Source organism: Condylura cristata, unplaced genomic scaffold (assembly GCF_000260355.1).
Source record: "Condylura cristata isolate star-nosed mole 26May11 unplaced genomic scaffold, ConCri1.0 scaffold00008, whole genome shotgun sequence".
Classification (NCBI taxonomy): domain Eukaryota; kingdom Metazoa; phylum Chordata; class Mammalia; order Eulipotyphla; family Talpidae; genus Condylura; species Condylura cristata.
In genome coordinates, this window is record NW_004567109.1 from 36,166,292 (window position 1) to 36,190,265 (window position 23,974).

The 23,974-nt window shown below is 39.4% G+C and overlaps 1 protein-coding gene across 8 annotated transcripts in view; it reads right to left on the reverse strand.

The window, feature by feature from the left end:
* DOCK7 (dedicator of cytokinesis 7) overlaps positions 1-20,347 on the reverse strand; it is a 150,543-nt gene extending 130,196 nt beyond the window's left edge. For 5 of the 8 annotated variants that reach the window (XM_012722270.1, XM_012722272.1, XM_004679066.2 and 2 more), the window contains exons 1-2: positions 20,227-20,337; positions 1,360-1,465 (exon numbers count right to left, since the gene is read on the reverse strand). In XM_012722270.1, coding sequence (XP_012577724.1) covers positions 1,360-1,465; positions 20,227-20,264 — 144 coding nt within the window. In that variant the 5' untranslated portion in view covers positions 20,265-20,337. Of the gene's footprint in view, positions 1-1,359; positions 1,466-20,226 lie in introns of all 8 variants that reach the window. The other 3 variants (XM_004679070.2, XM_004679069.2, XM_004679067.2) reach the window with 1 other exon arrangement.
* Between the last annotated feature and the right edge of the window lie 3,627 nt (positions 20,348-23,974).

The following is a 23,974-nucleotide window of genomic DNA, read 5'->3' on the forward strand; positions in this document are numbered from 1 at the left end:
AGGCGGGAATCGAACTCATGCGGAAGCGGCTTTAGATTCTCAGTGCTGTGCTTTAACCCGCTGCGCCACCAGGGAGGGCCCAGAATTTTTTTTTTTAATAGAAGAAATAACATGCTTGTATACGGATAAAAATAAGGCAATCAATGGTGGAGGGCAGGAAGATGATATAAAGAGAAGAGAGAATTACTGCAATGTTCTTGGGTAACCGAGATCTAGTAAACAAATGGAGGGATTAGTTAACCACTTGTTCACCAATGGTTTATCTATAGTGACCAGTGAACAGGTAGATAATATATGTGTGCAGATAACTAGTTAACAGACATGTTAATAGGAGTATGTGAAAGTTCCACCTGATTGCTTTAATATTTTTGTAAAAAAGAAAGTTATGTCATAAAAAATGGGAAAGAACAATTAGCATTTAACAAAAGAATTGCCAAGCATGAAATATGTCAACTAAAAAGTTTGCCTATCAAACTTGTTAAAGTTCTATGAGGTAGCAGTCTTAAGTTTAAAGTGAAACCACTAATGCGATCTTGCATTTTTTTCTTTTAGCCACACTCAGGTATAAAGTAACAAGAGTTAAATTTAAACAACTTTGAGATTTTGCCTAGTGGTACAACGACATAAGAAATTATGAAAATTAAGGCATATTCAACAAGTAATTATAATGATCAACAAATAATTTGCTTGGTGAGCAGGTTTATGAGGACATCAAGTGGTAAGGGACAAGAAAAAGTAAGTCATCACAAGCCAACTGAACTGTTATGGTGTGACGTACCATTTTGTTCAGTAACTGGTACTAATTGTTAACTAAACAGAAAGTGTTCAAATGTAACTTCATGCACATCATTCATATTCACTTTTTTAGTTTTTGACAAATGGAAGTATGTTTTTAATTCATATTCTTATTTTAACTAATAATACTTTTTAAATTATAATTGATTATCAGCATGACAGTCTTTTTAATAACAAAACATATTTATGTCTTTGACATACTTACCACCTGGCTTACAAAAATGATTCAACAATGATGTATTTCCTTCTATTAAAGGAAACAGAGATAATACTACAAAGCCACATAACTATTTAATATTTATTTTAGTACCTATTTTACAATAGATTTCTAAATTTTCATGTAATAACTCATATTAGCTTTGGGGAGTTCTGATTATAAAATTCAAGTTGCAAAATCCTGAATGTAAAATTTCAGAGTTCACTACGAAATCAACACTTCTTTTATACTTGTAAACACTCTTCAACTCAAATTTCAGGAAAAAGTGAGGCAACTAACTCTTTTCATGGCCTATTCACTATTCACTAACTCACCAATATATACTATATTTAAAATATACTACTTACTGTGGTATGGTGGGATATATTGCCAACAATGTTGAGGTTTTTTAGCAGTTGAGGAGATCCACTATATTGTCCAGAGATTTGCTTCCTAACTTCAGCAGCCACAGTTCTGTAACAAAGAAAACAAATATAATTTTAAAAATAAAACAACTTAAAGTAGAAAGAAGCTGGGTTCTTTTTTGAGATTTATTATTTATGAATACAAGACCTGGGGTCTAGGCCAGAGATTGGGGGGCAGGAAGTAAGAGGAGTCCCCAGAGACAGAGTAGGGAACAGAACAGGCAGATTGACTGAAATACACAGCTGAGGGAAGCAGTGGGCAAAACAGAAGTCTGCTGTGCCGTGAGGGTCACACCTCCCTGGCCAAAGATGGAGCTTATGCTACAGTGGCTGCAAACAGCTTCACAGCACTGAGACTTAACCCTTTGCATCACCATGGAGGTCGAGAAATTTGTTTATTAATGACTCATTCAAGTGAAAAAAATCTCAGAGTATGAACAAGACTATAAATTCATAAGCTGTTTCAGTAATTACTGACTACAATTATAATTAGAGTATCTTTATAATGCTGACGTAGGTAAGGTATATGACAGCAAACTTACATATGCCTTTTTTTGAAAACAGCTTTTTGGAAACATAGTTTGGCCCATGATGCAGCTGAAAGCTATAATACTATCTACATTTTAAGGCTATACAATTAATTCTAGAATATATTATAAAAAAATTATAAGAATTATGAAGGGGCCCTCCCCTGGTGGTGCAACAAGTTAAAGCACAGCACTATGAAGCTATTGACAGCTACTGCAGGGGTTAAGTCTCAGCACTATCAAGCTATTGCAGGTCACTGAAGCATGAGTTCACTCCTTAGCTAGGGAAGTGACCCACATGGAGCAACAGACCTCTCCTGTAGCACCTGCTGCTCCCCTCAGCAGTATGTTTCAGTAGATCTGCCTGTTCTGCTCCCCACTCTGTCTCTGGTAAATCCTCTCAACCCCCACACCTCTGGCCTACACCCCAGTTCTTCCATAATCTCACCATCATCGGTCATATCTGACTTGCCCCAAATTCTTATCAATTAACGTAATTTGCTTCCTAGAATGCTGTTTCTCTTTTATATCTACCAATACCATTCTCAATTAGTTTTAAAGGTAAAATTCAAATGATGAGACTTCCAAGATATAAACACCTGGTTCTCCATAACTAAAAAAATAACACCATTCTTCTTTAAAAGTTTAGAACATAGGGCCCTCCCTGGTGGCGCAGCTGGTTAAAGCACAGCACTAAGAAACTTGAGCTACTTCAGCATGAGTTCGATCCCCACCTGCCCCGGGAGGTGATCTACATGGCATGACAGAACTCTCCTGACCCACCCGCTGCTTCCCTCAGCAGTGTACTTTGTCAATCCGCCTGTTCTGCTCCCCACTCTGTCTCTGGTGAATCCTCTCGCCCTCCACATCTCTGGCCTGTACCCGGTTCTATATGAATAAGTAAATAAATCTTTAACAACAGAAACTTTAGAACATAGCTTGCATTTTCTGCCTTCCTAGTTATGTTTTTGAAATTTAATGTATGTTCTATACAAATAGAAATAGTTTCATTTATCTTTGTTTTCCCTAAAATATTTTAGCATATGGCACTCAAAAAATGTTAATTGTTATCCCAATGAAACATGCATTATTAAGTTATTGATAAATGAAGTAAATCATGATGGCATTACTATAAAATTTGTAAGTTAAGTCAGGATAAGAGTTTAGAGGTCCCTGCAATTTAAAGTTAGTTGTTAACCTTTTGGAACATACTAGTATTTCAAATTTAAATTTACTTAAATAAAAACAATTCTAAGACAAACACATTTTGAGATTCAAATGACTTTAATCTCTATATTCCTCAGATTCCACTAAATTACAACAGAAAACAATCAGTAAGTCCAAAACCCACTAAATAACTTTCTCAAATTAGCAATCAGACAACTGGATAAAGAAATTGTGGAACATATACTCAATGGAATACTACTAAGATATTAAAGATAAGATAGTGTCTTCTGGTATGATACGGATGAATGTCAAGGTGACTGATATTGGATGGTTACACTTATCTGTGGTATGCAAATAAACAAAAAACATAAGTGGCAAAACACACAGCAAAAGCAAATCTAAGACTCAGTGGAAAATATTTTAACCAGAGGGAAAAGGGGGAAAGGAGGAGAGTATAAGGGAAGAGGAGGCAGAGCAGTGGCATGGGTGTTCTGGTGGGGGTGAGTCAAACAGTTACACACATGGAGGAGTAAAACTATAACCCCAAAGTGCTACAGACATGTAAACGGCTGACAAATAAAAAATTGACAACTAGAAAAAGTAAGTTATTCTTAGGGGCTGTAGAGGGGGCAAAGGGAGGGGCAAATAAGAAATGCACAGAGGATTTTATGTACAGTGAAACATGAGTTAAAGATATATATATTCTGTATACACACTATTCTGTATATTATAATAACCTATATATATAATAATGGTAGGTATGTGTCATAAATCATTTGTCAAAACCCACAGAATGTACAACACAATAAGAAAATCTAATGTAATCTATGGACTTTAGTGAATAATAATTTTGAAAAGTCATAATTAATGCTGGCTTATCAATTATAACAAATATACCACAACAATTCAAGATGATAATAGGGAAAATGTGATGGTGAAGTATTTATAGGAACTCTATTTTCTGTAAAACTAAAACTATTCCAAATAAAGTCTATTTTATAAATAAATAATACTAACTCATAACTCAGCACAGAAATGGGAAGGAAAAAGTATGAAGAAAAATATATGAAATATATATATATATATTTCCCTATCTTAAAAAAAATTGTTAAATGAAGAAAAAAAAGTATGAAGTACAGTAGGAAAAGCTATAAAGGGGATGAAATCCTTGAAACTCAAGCCTTTGCTCATAGATTAAAGAGAGGGCAATGGGTCAATTCTGTAAAGCCTGTGGTTGTGAAAAGATGGGAACATTCACTTCGGCTTAGGACTCTTCTTAAGCAGTTTAATGAAATCTATGCAAAATAAGTATTCATTATTATGTTTATTTTTAAAGGCTTTACATCTCTTGATCCCTTCATCAAGAATGAGAGGAGAATGTGAAGAAGTCTTTTAAAAGATAGAGATAAATTGGCCCTCCCTGGTGGCGCAGCAGGTTAAAGCACAGCACTGAGAATCTATAGCTGCTTCCTCATGAGTTCGATTCCCGCCTGCCCCGGAGGTGACCACATGGCGTGGCAGACCTTTCCGGACCCGCCCGCTGCTCCCCTCAGCAGTGTACTTCGTCGATCTGCCTGTTCTGCTCCCCACTCTGTCTCTGGTGAATCCTCTCACCCTCCGCATCTCTGGCCTGTACCCCAGGTCTGTATGAATAAATAAATAAATCTTAAAAAAAAAAAAAAAAAAAGATAGAGATAAACATAGAACAAATAATCAGTGCTACTCAACTCAAGACTACAAACCTAGGCACTACCCCAGTGTTTCTGAAGCTAAACCAGGAATAACCTCAATTATAAGCTGCTGCATTTCAGCAAGTTCAAGATGTCACTAATTTTTAAGACATGCTGTTATTCATTTATAGATGAACAGGAAAAATCTTGCCAATTAACTGTAACTGGGTGGTCCCTAGGAGAAGGGAAGTTCCAGGTTCCCTGCCCCACCCAGCAGGAGGGTGGAACTGAGCAGAGAAAAAGGAGAGAGAAGAAGAGAGAAGGAAGGCAGATGGAGAAGGAGACCTGAGGAAGCCACATGGAGCAGCAAGCATGTGATGAAGAAACCGGGCTTGTTTCCTGACCCTGGACTGGTTAAGGCAGATGTGGGTGAGATACCTGTAGGGAGGTGACCATGGCAGTGTTTATATTGATTTTGATTTTGCTCTTTTCCTCTCAGATTTGTCTGGCCATTTCTGACCCTTTTCCATGGGTCCCGGCCAGAAGGTGCTTTAGTCTTGTGGCAGGCTTTCAGGCCTTGCTTTGGGCCAATCCCTTTTGGGTTGACTTTTGCCCACGAGGGGATGGGTAACTTCAGGTGTTTGATTTAGAAGTTACATTCTTTGTGTTTCATATTGTATATTCACTGTATTAAAGTCACTTTTCATTAAAGCTTTATATGTTTTGTCTTGTTGCGGCGGATGGCAGAACCCACTTAGAGCAGGCAGGTTTTGGGACTTCAGGGGTGCCTCTCTCTGAATTGAGGTGGCCTATAACATAACCATCACATCATAAACTAATTAGAAGATACTCATGTTAGAAGATGTTATAATGTGGTACCTAAAATTTAAAAAAATTAGTTCAAAAAGAGACAATCTTTTGTTTAACACATACAAAAATACCTGTAACAATTAAGTCTTACTGCTTTTTTTTTCAAAAAAAGAATCTAAAAGACTATTTCCAAACTGAACTATATAGTAAAAAAAAAATCTGCCTTCCAGACAATGGACATATTTACATTGATACCTTCTGTATCAGAAGATTTCAAGGAATGGAAATGAAGAAATCTTCCCAATTAAAAACATCTCTTAATGAAAGTATGGTCTAAAATATATAAGTCAAGGTATAAGTAATAAATATTGTTATCAGTTAAAAACCTTTATCATACTTTTTCCAATAACAATTTTTTTCTGCTCCAAATGTTAGCTCTATCGTAAAGCAATAAAAGGAAATCTTTTTTTTTTTTTTTTTACCTCCAATAGGTTACTAATATTTATAGCAAAATGGAAAGAGTTGCTCCAAAATTCTCTGGCTACTTATGCTGCTAAATTATAAAAAGAAAATATGTTCTCCCCATCAAAAGAACATGATCCAATATTTAACCTGTTTATCTCCTTTTCAACTCTCCATGTCAACAAATTCCATACTCTGCCAATATGAAGTATCATTTCACAAAATAAAGCACTCATTAAGGCCTTTCACTGTCATGCTTGAAAATAACCAGCAAAAGGTCCCCTTTCTGAGGAGAAACTGTGTTGCATTTAACTTTTCTCTAACCTGCTCACATTTTCATATGCCACCATCCAGCCATGATTTCTGGAATTATTGAAGGATGATAAGGCCAATCTGGGTCTTTTTCATCTTTAGTCATTCCTTATGGTACCAGAGGTAATGAAATCTAAGTATAGATGAGTAAGTAGAATAAAATAAAGGTGTTAGCTGAATTATTCTTACAAAGTCTCACACACACATGGAAACTGCAATGATACTTGTTAAATAAAAGAATGAGTTCTCTTTGAAATGGCACTTTATTTGTACAATAGAAATTAGGGAAGAAGTGAAGGGTAAGGCACTATATAATGGGATATACCAGATAAGGGAATATATCAGAGACAAGGCAAAAAAGATTGACTAAAATCTCAGAACAAGATTGACCAAAATAAACTGAACAAGAACAGCTGATTCTCCAAGTGCATGACTATCCAACTACAAGACTGTGATTAGTGGCCTGAATCAGAGTTCTACCATTGTGTATAGTTGATATTAAAATAAAGAGATGCGGGCCCTCCCTGGTGGTGTAGCGGGTTAAAGCACAGCACTAAGAAACTTGAGCCACTTCTGCATGAGTTCGATTCCCACCTGCCCCAGAGGTGACCACATGGTGTGGAAGATCTCTCCTGACCGGCCCGCTGCTCCCCTTAGCAGTGTACTTTGTCAATCTGCCTGTTCTGCCCCCCACTCTGTCTCTGGTGAAGCCTCTCACCGCCCCTGAGCCTCTGGCCTGTACCCTAGTTCTGTATGTACAAATAAATAAATCTTTAAAAATAAATAAAATAAAATAAAGAGAGGCAAAATAAAGAAAAAAATAGATCAGAGAAAGGCAATATTGTATAACCCACTAACTATTTGTGGCAAATGTTTAACCTAAATTGAATCAAACCTGTACACCTAACTCAGTATGCAAGAAATACCGAGGAAAGTGTAACAATTTAAAACCAAAGGAAGCAATCGGACAAAAAAAACAAAAGACAGGCCATTCTATCTGTCAAGTCTCTTCAACAAATTAATGTGATAGATAAATAAATACAGGAAGTGAGTTTAGTGTTAGAATTAAAGAAGACATGATTAAACAAAGTCTATTTAAAAGAGATGTAACTAAATGCTACAAATCATTCTTCATTAGATCCTACTATAAACAAGCCAGCTATAAAAGATAGTTCTAGGGACGAAGTTGAACATAATTAAGAATTACTAGGGTTTTTTCTTTAAGATGTATTTATTTATGCATACAAAACTGGGGTACAGGCCAGAGGTGCAGGGAGTGAGATGATTCACTAGAGACAGTATAGGGAGCAGAACAGGTAGATGTATCTAAATACACTGCTGAGAGGAGCAACAGGTGGTTCAGGAGAGGTCTGCCACACCATGTGTGTCAGCTCCCAGGCACGGGTCGAACTTGTGTCGCAGTGGCTGTGTAACTTCACAGTGCTATGCTTTACCCCGCTGCACCACCAGGGAAGGCCCATTACTAGGTTTTTTTAATGTGTGAAAACAGTATTATAGAAAGGCAGAAAAATGTGCTCATTATTTCTGTTCAGTCAGGATAGACACAACTTCTCCAGTCCTTTGTAGTGCTTTCAAAAAACTGTTTACCCGTATACTCAAGGAAATGGAGTTTCCAGAGTAATTCAGATAGCCAACAGGTCAGACCACTTTCTGCCCTGGAATAAGTAGAACCTGGTTAATGGTATCAAGTTTGAGTTCTGCAGCGGGAAAGCTAACATTTGTAAGTATTCACTTTGATTAAAAGCACATAAATTACAAAGCAGGTTTTTCTGGAATAATACTGCAACTCTCAAATATAAAAGTATGGAGGGAGGAGAAAATTGTAATGTGAAGTACCCAGTTTGTCTTCTCTGAACCCACATACTCTGATTCTTTAGAGATCTCTTTGCAACCCCACGGAAGAAATTAGGGAGGACAAGGAAATTTTTCACTTCTGAATGATTATATTATGCTATTGTTCATTTGTATAAATGTCTCAATGCAAGCTAATTCAACCACTAAAGAAAACATACATACTTTAATTCTGTACTTTCTGTAGCAAGAACTATTTTATGATTGTCAAACAGTATCTTAGTTATAGTGTCTATCAATTTATTTTGAAATCTATTACTATTTTGCAAGAAACTAAAAGTCTTAAAGTTAGTATTTCATGTTTTTATCTTTGTATTCTCAGTAAAGTGGCTAGCAAATTCTGGATGCTCTATTTATAAAAATAAGTGAAAAGATGAGAAACTCGTAATACTGCCTCCCTCCAACCACCAACAAAAGTAGCTCCTTAACATGCTAGAATGGAATGATTGATGTGACGCTTCCTGCGAGCAGAGACCATGTCTTATTGATCCTTACACCCTCACTTAGATATTAGCGACAATGTATTAGATATTGGTGACAATAAAGAGAGAGACAAATACAATTTGGAAAGATAAGGAGATAGAAAATAAGAATGAATTTAGAGACTACCCAATATATGAACTTCCTAAATACATTTCAGAATAAACTTATCTATAAATATTATTGGTGTCTAATTGATTTGAAGGTGCCAAGAAAGGGGTCAGTGTTTTATCTAACACTGTGATACCGGTAATTATTTACTAAGAGGAAAAAACCCAAATCCACAGAAGAGTTGACTGTATAATCTCTTCTTTAAGAACCTAGCTGACCTCATCATTCCAATTGTTAACTGGTCAAAGAAAAAAACAACTGAAACACAATGCTATCCTATCTGAAACACTTTTTAAACAATATTTTAACAGAGTATATTAAACAAATATTCCCCTTAAAATAAGTCTCTAATATATCTCTAGCTTATCTGCTGGTTCCAGAACAATTTTCATGCTCAACAAATTATGTAAACAAAGTTACTGGGAGAAGAAAAAGGTAAGATTTTACAATGTGGGGGAAAGGCAAAGACTACAACTGATAAAAGAAGACATCTTTTTAAAAATAAAACAGAATATGTGCACAGCACATATTTTCTTTGATTTCCTTCAGGTTAACCTGCCTCAATTAGCTATTTTAGTTTTTATAAAGCACTGAAAGGTAAGCTACATGAGGGAAGAAGTGATTTTTCTTGTCTAAATCAGTAACTATGATTATTTTTATTTTCTTATTTGGATCTTTTGTACTTCCAAATTTTCAGCAGCACCAGTTATTACTTATCAAAAGTATATTTTTAGATAAATTGCAAAAAATAAAGTAACTTTCCCAGGAAACAAGATTGTACGTTAGATCCATAAAATCACAGGCCTCTTTTTATGGAAGCAAGCATCCAAGATAAATGTTTCCAGCAATAGTTCATATTAATGATTTCTCTGGTCTTTAAAACCTAGCCTCTGAGGTCAATTAAACACATCCAGTGAAAATGTCTGCTGTATACATTAACAGGAACAGTATGACTACTGCCACTGACATGACCTATTTTATCTTTTCAAACTCACCCTGTGTTAAATACTTCTGGAATTTGTCCAGAGTGGACCAGTACCACTGAAAGGGAAAGAAAACAAAAACAGGGCCCTCCCTGGTGGTGCAGGGGGTTTGGAACACAGCACTTCAAGCTAGCTGCAGCTGCTTCACTGAGGGTTTGCTCCAGGCCCAGAGGTGATCCAAATGGCGTGGCAGACCTCTCTCCTGACCTGCCCGCTGCTCCCCTCCGCAGTGTACTTCCTCCATCTGCCGTTCTGCTCCCCGCTCTGTCTCTGGTGAAGCCTCTCATCACCCCAAGCATCTCTGGCCTGTACCCCAGTTCTGTATACATAACTAAATCTTAAAAAACAAAATATACAGATTGATTTGGAAACCTAAGAACAGAAACAATCTTCCTACAATACACTTAGCATTTAAGACATAGCTCCTTTGGGAAAAGAAATATTGTCAGGTGGTTCATGTATACCATCTGACATTATTTGGGGATCACATTTGAATCACAAGATTTAGTGACAGAAAGTACTATATTAAGGAGACTTGGGTATATCTTTCTGCCCCTTTTCCTTCATTGCTATATCCCAATTTCCTCAACTAAAACATAGTGATAATATTTCTCCCTATTTCATGTAACATATTAAACTACAGAAAAAATTATCTTAAAAATTTAGGATTTGGAAAAATTAACACTATCTGAAACTGACAACTAAAAAAATAAATTGAGGAAGGGGGGTGTATTCTACTGTGAAAAGTCAATCCTCCCAAAAGTAAATAAATTTATCTTTAATTTCACACTACCTCATAAAAATACAGACAGACTCTCCTACCAACAAAAGACCAAATTATAAACTGGTATAAACTTTATATAGTTTGTTGCTAATATCATTCATTCTTATACTTAAACACTTCTCAAATCTATATCTCCTCCTTCCCCTCCTCAATGTCAGTCTACAAATAATATATATTTAATGGTGAAAGTCTGAATGTTCCTTCTTAGGCTAGGAAGAAATCAAGTACATCTGTTCTCACCACTATTTTTTAAATTTATTTATTTATGCATACAAGAATAGGGTATAGGCCAGAGGTACAGGGGTGGGGTTGTGTGTGAGAGGAACCACCAGACACAGAGTAGGGAGCAGAACAGGTAGATCTATTAAAATACATTGCTGAGGGGAGCAGTGGGTTGGTCAGGAGGAATCTGCCACACCATGTGGGTCACCTCCATGGCTGGGGATCGAACCCATACTGCAGTAGCTGCAGACAGTTTCATAGTGCTGTGCTTTAACCCACTGTACCACAGGAAGGGCCCTGTTCTTACCACTTTAATTCAACATTGTTCTGGAAGTAGGAGGCAGTGCAACAGTGAAAGGAAAGAAAGGAAGAAGGGTGATAGGAAAAGGGGCAGAAAGAAAAAGAAAAAGAGGGAGGAAGAGAAAATTAAAGGCCATTCTAAATATAAAAAAATAAATAAATAAAACTATCCTTACTCACAGACAACATGATTCTGTGCAAATAAAATCTTAAGGATTTTTACTAGAAACTACCAGAACTAATTATTTCTTCAAGGTCAAGGAAAACAAGTTCAGTGGTCAAAAATCAGTATTTCTAGCAACAAATCAAAAATAATTTAGTTGTTTTTAAAGATTTCATTACTATTTATTTACACATATAAGAGCTGGGGTATAGGCCAGAGTTGTGGGGAGGGTGAGAAGATTCACCAGAGACAGAATGGGGAGCAAAAAAGGTAGATCTACTGAAACTCACTACTGAGGAGTACAGCAGGCAAGACATGAGAGGTCTGCTGTGCTATGTGGGTCAGTTCCCTGGCCAGGGATTGAAATCGTGCTGGAGTGGTTATCAATAGCTTCATATTGCTAAGACTCACACTACCAGGGAGGCCCCCAAAATAGTATTTTTAATTCCACTCATGAGGACATTAAAAATAATACTATCCTTGAGGAAAATTCAACAAAAGAAGTGAAAGACTTGGACAAATCGGGAAGTTCTTCAATTAAACATAAAATTACCATATGACTCAGTTATATCACTCTTAGAAATGTACCCATAAAAAATTAAAACTGGGGGCCCTCCCTGGTGGCGCAGCGGGTTAAAGCACTGCACTAAGAAGCTTAAGCCACTTCCGCATGAGTTTGATTCCCGCCTGCTGGGGAGGTGACCACATGGTGAGGCAGACCTCTCTGACCCGCCCACTGCTCCCCTAAGCAGTGTACTTCATCTATCTGCCTGTTCTGCTACCCACTCTGTCTCTGGTGAAGCCTCTCGCCACCCCTGAGCCTCTGGTCTGTACCCCAGTTCTGTATGAATGAATAAATAAATCTTTAAAAAAATAAAAATAAAAAAAAATTAAAACTGGGCCTTCGTGGTGGCACAAGGGGTTAAGTCTCAGCACTATGAAACTCCTGGCAGCCACTGCAGCACATTTTCAAACAGGGGCCAGTGAGCTAACCCACAAGGTGAAGCAGATTTCTCCTGTCTCACCAGCTGCCCCCCTCAGCTGTGTATTTCAGGCAATCTGCCTGTTCTGCTCCCCACTTTGCCTTTGGTGATTCCTCTCACACCCCTATACCTCTGACTTAGCCCCCAGCTGTTATACACATAAATAAATCCCTTTTAAAAAACAAAAATGAACTGTCCTTCAAACATATAACTAAAATTCAAAAAAGCATGTAAGCAAATGCTAATAGCAGCACTTACACAATAGCTAAAAGGTAGAAACAATCTAAACAGCAATCAGCTGATAAACTGATAAATAAAATGACCTATACAGACAAATGAATATTACTTATCTATAAAAAAGATAAGTCAATTAAGTTTATATAGTATTGGAACATGGGTGAATCATGACAATGTTAAGCTAAGTAAAAAAAAGCCAGATACAAAAGGCTGCATATGACATGACTACATCTATGTAAAATGCTCAGAAAAGACAAATCTATAAAGGGAGAGACAGAAAGTATACTTAGGGCCTCCCTGGTGGTGCAATGGGTTAAGTCTCAGCACTATCAAGCTCTAGCAACCACTACAAATGGGTTCAATCCCTGGCCAAAGAATTGACACACATGGCACAGCAGACCTCTTCCGTCTCAACCACTGCTCCCCTAGCAGTGTATTACAGTAGATCTGACTGCCCTGCTCCCCACTGTCTCTGGTGATTCTGTCAATCCCCTCCCCCCAAAACACGCACACACCTCTCTGGCCTGCACCCAGCTCTTGTATGCATAAATAAATCTTTAAAAAAATTATGACAAGAAAAAGGAGAGTTGTAGTAGAGTCACTAAATTTTATATCCTAAGAACACTTACCACAACCCCTCTGTGTCTTTAGCAGTTGATAAAAATCATTAAGTGGATGATATGAGTGAAAAAGTTCCAATTTCTATTGTCATAGGGCAAATCCAGGAGTACAGAGCACAGATCCAAAAAGTAGTGTGAGAAATCTAAAAAATAGTAACCAAGCAGACCTGAGTTGATATTAAGGTCCAGTCTGAGCTGAACCAAGTTATGGGATGCAATTAAGTGGTAGGTTTACAGGGCCATTACACTGATTTCCTTCACATTTTTGTATGTTTAAAGATACTTTTAAATTTTAGCCAGTAGAATAGTTGACAATATAATAGCCCTATATTTACATATTTATAGTTATGTTAGACAAGTTAAAATGCTGTGACCTGCATCAATGGTATGGCATCCTTTCAGTTAGAAACTCCTCTTTGGTAAGAAACTAATTCCTTGAGACTGGGTAGGGTTAACCTCATCACATCTCTCCCATAACTCATCTCCTGATCCAAGACTGGCGAGAGTCCCCTAAATCTACCTAACTGGTTTAAAGAAAGAAAAGTGACCAGGCCAGATCAATGATTAAATTCCTGGAGGTTTCCTGCCAAAGCTAAGCTCATGAGGCTGTCAACTCTCATTGTAACCACTTAGTGGAAAATCTCTCAGGCAGGTCTACTAGACACCACCATCACCAGTATCACCACCCTGCTGCCCATGTACTCAGTTGCATGGGTCAAGACCTTTTTTATTTGTGCAAATTAATCTGCTTTATCTGGCACTTGCAACCAAAAAGTATTCCCTGTTTTAAAAAAAGTGAAAAAGAGGGCCCTCCCTGGTGGCGCAGCGGGCTAAAGCACAGCACTAAGAAGCTTAAGCCATTTCCGCCAGAATTCGATTCCCGCCTGCCCTGGAGGAGATCCACATGGCGAGGCAGACCTCTCCTGACCCGCCCGCTGCTCCCCTCAGCAGTGTACTTCATTAATCTGCCTGTTCTGCTCCCCACTCTGTCTCTGGTGAATCCTCTCACCCTCCGCATCTCTGGCCTGTACCCCAGTTCTGTATGAATAAATAAATCTTAAAAAAAAAAAAAAAGGTAAAAAAGAAATAAAAGACAACTAGAGGGATTGCTCCTAAAGGGGTGCAAATAGGGCAACCTTAATGGCCAGGTAACTCTGAGAGACTGAACAGAGAAATGAAAAACAATGCAGGAGAAAAACACACTAATTTCCTCTTCTTTCAGACCCCATCTACTGACCTAAGGCATAACCCTCTGTCCAGAGATACCCTATGTGATCAAATACACACCTGCCAAACATTTTCTCTCCAGTTCTATAAAATTCATGTGTGACTACATAATACAGAAAACTAATATAAAAATACACCATGAACATAGATCAGAAACTCAACAATATAAGATGACCTTTCTCTCCCTACTTGATACATAGATTCAATTTAACTCCAATCAAATTCTAATGGGATTTGTGATATTTTGTTGGATAGAAGGGATAGTTAAGCTTCTAATTACATGGAAATTCTAAGAACTAAAACAGAAGCCAGAATGCTTTAACAAAAAAAAAAAAAAACAACCTAATTCTACATTTATAGTTGGTGAAGAGATGTAAAACCAGACAAATGAAACTAAACAAAGACACCAGAAAATGATCCACAAATAAGGACACAATCCATTACAGAGGTGGCAGGGCACACCAATGGCAAAGGATAATCCACTCAGAGAAAAAAAGAAAAATTCACACCATACGCATATCAAGTCCAGGTGAAATACAACGAAAAATAAAAGAGACAATCATAAAGTTTATGCAATACAAATAAATTCTTAATGACTTCAGAGTGATAAAATATTTCTTAAAGTATTAACCATTGTTGAAAAAAATAATAAACTACATTAAAACTGTGAACTTCTTTTTCAGAAGACATTAAAAAAAAATGCTGTGAAAGAAACTACTGAGTGGGAAAAGATATTTACGGTACATTTAAACAATAAATGACTAATATGCTAAATGTATATAAAGTAGTCAGACCAAAATCCTTTTCCAATGAGAAAAAAATAGAGACAGAAAAGATATTTACATGAACAGTGTATAAAAGATAAATCCAAAGTCATCCCTGGTGGCCCAACGAGGTAAAGGGCAGCACTATGATGCTGTCAGCAGCACTTTGGCATGAGTTCGATCTCTCACCAGGGAGGTGACCCACATGGCACAGCAGACCTACCTCTACTGTCTCACCTGCTGCTCCCCTCAGCAATGTATTTCAGTAGATTTGCCTGTCCTATTCACTATCTCTGGTGAATTCTCTCACTGTCCCCACCTATGGTCTGTACTCAGATTCTGTATGAATAAATTAAAAAAACAAATAAGGCCCTCCCTGGTGGCGCAGCGGGTTAAAGCACTGCACTAAGAAGCTAAAGCCACTTCTGCATCAGTTCGATTCCCGCCTGCCCCGGAGGTGACCACATGGCGCAGCAGACCTCTCCTGACCCGCCTGCTGCTCCCCTCAGCAGTGTACTTCCTCGATCTGCCTGTTCTGCTCCCCACTCTGTCTCTGGTGAAGCCTCTCACCCTCCCCATCTCTGGCCTGTACCCCAGTTCTGTATGAATAAATAAATAAATCTTTAAAAAAAAAAAACAAATAAACTCAAGTATTTAACTTAAAAAATAGAGCTCAATCTCATTAATTACACAAATTAAACCTTCTACAACAAAGGACCTCCCTGGTGGCACAGGGGTTAAAATCTCAGGGCTATCAAGCTACCACCAGCCACTGCAATGAGTCCAATCCCAGCTAGGAAGCTGACCCACGTGGTGCAGCAGACCTCTCCTGTGTTGCCAGCTACTTCCACGAGGTTATTTCAGTAGATCTGCCTATTCTGCTCCCCACTCTGTCCCTGATGAATCCTCTTACCTCCCCCACACATATGGCCTACACCCAGTTCTTGTATGCATAAATAATTTAAAAAGAACTTTTACAATGAGATCTTCCAACCACTACACTAGTGAAACTAAAAAGTTGACAAATGCAACTATGCAAACTGCTGTGGGAGTGTAAGTTTCAACAGCTATTTTAGAAAAACACTTTGGCACTGCCTAAGCAACTTAATGACGGATAAAACTACTACGATCAATAAACTGCTACTCTGTACCTGGGCATACTCATGACACATGCACCATAATATACCTACAAGAGAGTTCATAGGAACGTGTCTGTCTAAATAGTCAAAAATTGACACTAACCCAAATATCCATCTATTGTAGAATGGAGAAACTCAGAAGCTTTATACTGTGAAATAACATAAAGCAATAAAAAATAAATCAACTTCAACTACTTATAACATAAAAGAATCTCACAGATATGAGCAAAAGAAGCAGTGTGGGAAAGCATTTTACAATATATTTACAATTTTAGAATATTATGTGATTTTAATATACAAACAAACATTTGCATGTAACAACATATAAAGGTGTGGTAAATTCTTTAACCAAAAAATGTCATGATAAAAGCACTGTTCAGGCAGACTTCACTTGCAACTTTGCAACAAGTTGGTGTTAAGAGAGAAGACTAGGTCAGCTACGACTCATCTGTGGTCAGTCATCCCAAGTAAGCTAGTGAATAATGCTCAATAGTGGAAGTGTGGCATTCCTTCTAAACACTTCTTAGTTTTCCAATAGAAACAAGGCTGTGCATTTCAGGTACAAAGCACTTTACACATATTAACTCATTTAATACTCATGCCAACCCTATGGAAGAATTTATCCCAACCTGTGCAATCTAACTTGGAGCCAGTATCCTTTACTATGTTCTTCTCTGTGTTATAAAGATGAAAATGTTGTAAAAACTGTTTTAACTGTACACAAATGTTCATTATTACTATTGAGTATCAGGTGACAAAAATTTTAATCCACACAAAATTCTAGATTAGAGACCTAAAAAAAAAAATCAACATTCTATAAACTGTACCTAATATGTGCTAGAGGGGTGACCATGAAGATTAACAATGTATGGGCTTTGTCCTTAAAATGTGGGGAAGGCAGGTGTGGCAATATTTGATATAGACAACATATACATAGTTCTTTTCTATAATGAGCTGAAGTAGGTAATACAATCAGTATTATAGAATAAAAGAGCTTTGAGAAATCACCCAATCACAGCCTTGAAAAATAACAATACAAAATGCAAAGAGTTAGGAAACAACTAACCCAGAAAAGAGATGAGTATTAATTCTATTCAAAGTAAGTCTTTGACAACCATAAAATTTTAACAAAAGAAAAATAGCAACAAGCATTTCACAGCAACAAATTTCATATACACACTTCCTAGAAAGGAATACCACTTCCCCGCCCCCCAAAAAAGGTGGTAAGCCACATTATAAATATTGTAATAATAAAAAAATAGTTGATACCTATTGGACAGTTATGTAAAAGGCACTGTTTTACACTTTATAGGTATTGATTTAATCCTCACAACTCTGTACAGTTCTACTATTACCCCCATTTTATAACGGGAAAAAAGCAACTCACCCAAGTTTATCCAATGCAAGGACAGTGTGCTGAGATGTCAAGTTCAAGTAGCTTCCTTCAGGAATTTAAAACTCTACTTCTAGCAGACAAGACACTAAGTAATTATTTAGAAGTATTACTCAATTGCATTTGATAAGAAAGTGCCTTTCATTCACAATAAGCAAGTAGTTCATCACCTATAGCAGCTCTGTCCAGGTCTTCCCTCCAATTTAAGGCTGATTAAGTGCAAATGAAGCCTGCATATAACTCCTAGACTTATTTCATCTGCTTGTCTAACTTTAATTACAATTAAAGTCTTGCTGATAATTTTGAACTCTAGATCTCCAGCCCAATCTCCTGACCCTTAAACCTAAAAGATACTTCTCTTTGAAAGCCCCATGAGCAGCTCAAAGTCAACAAGCCCAAAACTGAATCATCATGTCCATCCCACTTCCCCTTTTCCTCCTATCCTCTCTTACCTCAACAACTGCTCCAACATTCAACTATTAATAGTTGGCCTGTGTCAGAAACTTGGATGTCACTACAGATTTCCTTAGTCTTCCTCACTGCAAATTCAATCAACCATCAGTTAATGATAATTCTACCTCTGCATCAGTTGAGACAATGCATATCTCATCTCTTCACTCCCACTTTCTTAATTTTATAAACTTAACAGGCTATATTAATTTGAATTTTGTATTGTTTTACACAACTAATGATCTTTTCCTTGTATTTTATCCTGTCCTCATCTGAGGACAAACTCCACAAATGAAGAACACACATACATCTAACTCCCTAACCCTTTTCTTCATCAGCATCATGTTCTGAGGTAAAATTTCGGCTCTGTTAAAGAAAAGCACTAAGCAGGTGTTGAAAAATACACCTTATTTTTTTCAAATGGCACTGCGTTCAGAAATAAGACCCGCTTCCTTTTAAAGTAAAAATTTCCTATTAAGACTACCACAACTCCCTAAGATAGACTAATTATGTCATTAATGTTCACTACAATTCCATGAGCTGGGTTTCGTTATTACACCCATTTTCCCGATGAAGAAAATAAAACTTGAGAGCGTTTACACAACTTAACCAAATGGCAAGTTAGAAATGAACAGTCATAACTTGAACCCATTTCCACATGCCTGACCCTAAAGTACAACTGTTTTGCCTCCTGGGAGAAAATAAAATAAATGTTTTAACACTCAAGAGAAGAAAAAAAAAAGAAAAGAATTCAAATCATTAAGATGTTAGTTTAAAATGAAAAGCACACATACAAAGTAGTGTGCAATTTCATTAGAAATCAAGTAAATAAAAATTAAAACTTTTACAGTGCGGACGGCATCACTCACTCCTTGGTAAAATTAAAACGCTGGCAGTGGCAATAGCAAAAAAAAAGTGCCAACACAAAGTAACCCTATGGCAGTTCATGTGCTTGAGGACGATTCTGTCTAAAAATAGGTTGGTCTAAAAATCTTTACGAAATATCAACAAACTAAAGAGATCCAGAACCACAGAAATACAATTGTCCAAAAAGTAACACAATTGTTTATATAGTAATTCAATTATGTTTCTTTCCCCGTCACCGTAAATCACAGAAATACGGTTTTAGTAAAACCAAAAATGTGTAGTGTCATATATTAGTATATTCCGCACACACAAAAACATCTACAGATATTAGAATCTTGCAACTTAATTCCGTTTTTATGGTTGGAAAACGGCAACCAACCTACCACAAGTAGGTAAAAATGTCAGGGGAAACCTCAACCTTGATCACTTGCTTACTTCCATGCTCCTAAAATGTAAGTCCAAGAGCCAGTGGATAAAGATACTGCCCATCATCCATCTTCCTCTGGCGCTCTGAGAAACACAGGCGCACATTGAAATTCACAGGGCATTAACCTAACTCCAGTCTACATTCGTCAAATATCAGGTAGCCATCCGTACACGGAAGGCGCAGACCACAAGCTCTCAACTTTTCGTTTCGGGGATACGTTTCCAATAATGGGTGCACGAGCGCACTATGGACCGGGACTCTGGGTGCGGGGAATTCCTGTTAGATTTCTCACCCAGGGTGAGAGGCGTGAAGGAGCGGCGGCCTCCCCACCGCCGCCGGGAACCCGCCGCGCGCCTCTCCTTTTGTTGGGGTGGAAAGGAGGGCGGACCCCGCACCCTCCCGGGAGCAGAGCTGGGTGGGCGGGGAGAAGGCCAGACCCCGCAGCGGTCCCAGGCCAGCCCAGGGGTGGGGTCACAAAGAATTTGGGAAGAACCGATCCTCCGGCCGCCGAGCTCCCCCACCCGCCCTACAAAAAGCCGCAAACTCCAGGCCCGGGCCGCCGAGGAGCCGGCGGAGAAGGGCGCGCGGGCTCGCGGGCTCTCTGTGCTCCCGGGCGAGCCTCAGTAGTCGGCGCGGGCGAAGGACCGGGGTCCGAGGGAGACGCGAGGCCTGGCGGCGCCGGCCGCCACCGAAAGCCCGCACCGCTCCTCCTCACCGCCGCGGGCCAGGCCCGGATCCCGGCGCCCGCGTCGCCACACCCACCCGCCTGCTAGGCCTGGCCCGGGAGGACGCTCCGCTCTTCTTCGGGCTGGGGCGGCGCGCCCCACGCTCGAGACTTACCTGCTGATCTTCTGGGCGAAGGCGCGGCGCTCAGCCATGGCTGCTGAGGCGGCTGCGACGGCGGTCTGGGCGCGGACCGGCGGGCGCGTGCCTCCTCGCTCGCGCTCCCTCCCTCGCGGCCTCCGCCAGTCCCAGCTCCGGACCTGGGGCTGGCGGCCGGAGCCGGGAACGAGCCCTGCCGTAATGCTCCTGAGAGGCGCGCAGCAATAAACCGCTCCTCCCCCAAAGTGTCAATCCCGGCGGGAGTCCAGACTTCAGCCGGCAGCTGCCGCGGGCTGGAGCACAGGGAAGAATGGGGTGCGGAGGAGCCCGGGCGCCGCTGCTGGTCGCCTCTCTCTTACGGGGCCGGCACCACAGAGAGGACGCAGAGAAAAACCTGAGACGGGCCAGCGACCTGGCAAGGATGGGGAAAAAAGATAACCAAACGCGTGGGTCGGGTAGCTTGGCTTTCCCGAAAAGGAAGGGAAGGAAACGGAAGAAGGGTTTGCCGAGGGGGGCTGTGCTCCAGCGGCGCCCGGGATGGCTACTTTCGTGTGCCTTTGCACCCATCTCCGAGCAATTAAAGACCAAAATGTTCTGCTTCGACCTAGTCAAGTGTCACCTGAATCATATTAATGATACACTGAATTTTTTATTTTGTTTTTTAGAGTAGTTTTCTTACAGAAAAAGAATCAGAAAACAATAATAGTAATTGACATGTAGTGCTTGGCCAGGCAATGGATTAAAGTTTTACACGCCTGATTTTACTCAATCTTAACAACAGCTCTTGGAAGTACGGTGTACTTTTCTCAATTCTAGAGAGAAGGAAATTGGCCCAAAGAAGCACCCAACCCCTGGTGGACTGATGGTAACCACTTCATCTGAGATGCAAACCTTGAGCCAGGCCTGTTCTTTGATGAGAAGCAACCAACCTCTGGTCACACCGATGGTAACCACTCATCTGAAATTCAAACCTTGAGCCAGGCCTTTTCTTTGACAGTTTCATTCTTAAATTCTTCTAGAGCCACACCCTCACTGTGGTGCAGCAGGTTAAAGCACAGTGCTATGAAGCTAAAGCCACTTGAACTTGAGTTTGATAGCCCCAGAGGTGACCCACATGGTGAGGCAGACCTCTCTTGACTGCCAGCTGCTCCCTTTGTTAACAGGGTGGTCCCTAGGAAAAGGGAAGTTCCAGGTTCCCTGCCCCACCCAGAAGGAGGGTGGAGCTGAGCAGAGAAAAAGGAGAGAAAAGAAGGAAATAAAGCAGGATGGACAAGAAGGAGACCTGAGGAAGCCACATGGAGCAGCAAGCATGTGATGAAGAAACCGGGCTTGTTTCCTGATCCTGGACTGGCTAAGGCAGATGTGGGTGAGACACCTGTAGGGAGGTGACTATGGCAGTGTTTCTATTGATTTTGATTTTGCTCTTTTCCTCCCAGATTTGTCTGGCCATTTCTGACCCTTTTCTATGTGTCCCGGCCAGAAGGTGCTTTAGTTTAGTGGCAGCTTTCAGGCCTTGCTTTGGGCCAATCCCTTTTGGGTTGACTTTTGCCCACGAGGGGATGGGTAACTTCAGGTGTTTGATTTAGAAGTTATATTCTTTGTGTTCCGTATTGTATATTCACTGTATTAAAGTCCCTTTTCATTAAAGTTTTATATGTTTTGTCTTCTTGCGGTGGATGGCAGAACCCACTTAGAGCAGGCAGGATTTTGGGGCTTCAGGGGTGTCCCTCTCTCCCCTGTGCCCTAACAGAATTGGGGTGCCCTGTAACACCTTCAGCAGTGTACTTCATCAGTCCGCCTTTCTGCTCCCTACTCTGTCTGGTGAATCCTCTCGGTGCCCTTGCCTCTCTGGCCTATACCCCAGCTCTGTATGCATAAATAAATAAATCTTAAAAAAAAAAAAAACTCTCCTAAAGTCTTAATACTCTCCCATTTGGGGTCCCATCACCAACTTATTTTTGTTATACTTAAACCTTCTCTAATGTGCTTTGCCACTTTCATCTATTAAATATCTATATTTATCATTCATACTGATTTTTGCCCCCTGTGTCTTACATGAAACAAAGTGTGTCTTGTTCTATTGTAATCATAGTTCCTAGACTGTTTTGGTCCTAACAAATGTTGACTGATTACCACAGTTAAGGTGAAGCTAAGAAAGTTATTTTGGTTTTGGTGGAACATTTCCTCTAAAGCATTACAAGAATTTAACGTGCATTATATTTCTTGTCCTGTGAACTATGCTGGGTATCTGTTTTTCTCTCTTTTACAGTTGGAGAATTTGTAGCATATGGAAATTAGGTCATTGTTCACAGTCACAGAGTCCAAGGTGAAAATAAGTCAAATCCATACCTTACTGTCTAATGCTCTAATTGTAACCTGGTGGTCCCCAGGAAAAGGGAGTTTCTAGGTTCCCTGCCCCACCCAAAGGAGGGTGGAGCTGAGCAGAAAGGACAAGAATCTGTAGAGGAGACTGGAGAAGGAAGGAAGCAGGATGGAGACCTGGAAGAGGCACATGAAACAGAGTCATGTGAAGAAACTGTGCTTGCTTCTTGGTCCTGGACTGGTTGAAACAGATGTGGACGAGAGGCCTGTGGGGAGGATAACAGTGGCAGCTTTTGTTTTGATTTTGATTTTGCTTTCTCCTCCCAGACTTGTCTGGACATTCTGACCATTTTCTATGGGTCCCCCCCCCCCCCAAGGTGCTTTAGACCTGTGACAGGCTTTCAGGCCTTGCTTTGGGCCAATCCCGTTTGTTTGGACTTTTACCCAAATGGGGATGGGTAACCTTGGGTGTTTGATTTAGAAACTATATACTTTGTCTTTTCTATATTGTTTACTAATTGTGTCAAAGACCTTTCTTCCCATTAAAGGTCATACATGTTTTGTCTTGATGCAGCGGATGGCAGAAACTATTTAGAGCTGGCGTGCTTGGAGGTTCTAGGGTGCCCCCTCCCTGTCCTTAACATTACCACTGTGGAAAACTTTATTTTTGTGTATAATAGTGCCCATCCCAGTAAAGATAGCCTATGCAATGAATGTTTGTTTGTATACATACATACACACAAGTGTGAGTGTATAACTAACTTCTACCTAAGTGTTAGAGCACATATAGGTGTTGTAGAGAATACAGAAGTGCACTGGATTCAGCCTTGCTCTCAGGAAGTTTAAGCACACTGAGAAAGATGAAACATCTATTCAAAGAACTGTCAGTCAAGGTTAACATTGTGTCCTGGATGTTTCCCTTCCAGGGAACTAATCATATTCTACCACTTTCTTCCTATGTGACCTTCAGCAAGTTACTTAACTTCAAATTTAAAATTAGGCAAATAAATGTATTCATTTGGAAAAAGTAGTATGAGGATTCATTTAGTTAATTCATTTAAAGTTCTTAGAAAAGGACCTGACATGCAGTAGGTAATCAGTATATTAGCTGCTCTTATTATTATCGCTGTTATTATCATTATTCATCCTACTCTTCAGCTTCTCCTGGGTGCTTGATAGTCACTGAATTGGTTGTCTGCTGTCATGCTCCCTGCCAGATGTGTATGCCTTATCTCTGCTCTCCAACCATCTTTTCACTACTCTCTTAGAAAACTGACCACATTCTACTTTGAATAGTTCTTTGTATACATGACTCACTAGTTGCCAAAGTGTCTGAAAGAACATTGCATGTACTGTGTAGCTTGTTGGGAACATTTAGAGCAGGAAGAGGACAGCCAGGACCAAGCTGTAAGCAGAATAGAGAGTCTGCGGAACACTCCAAGCA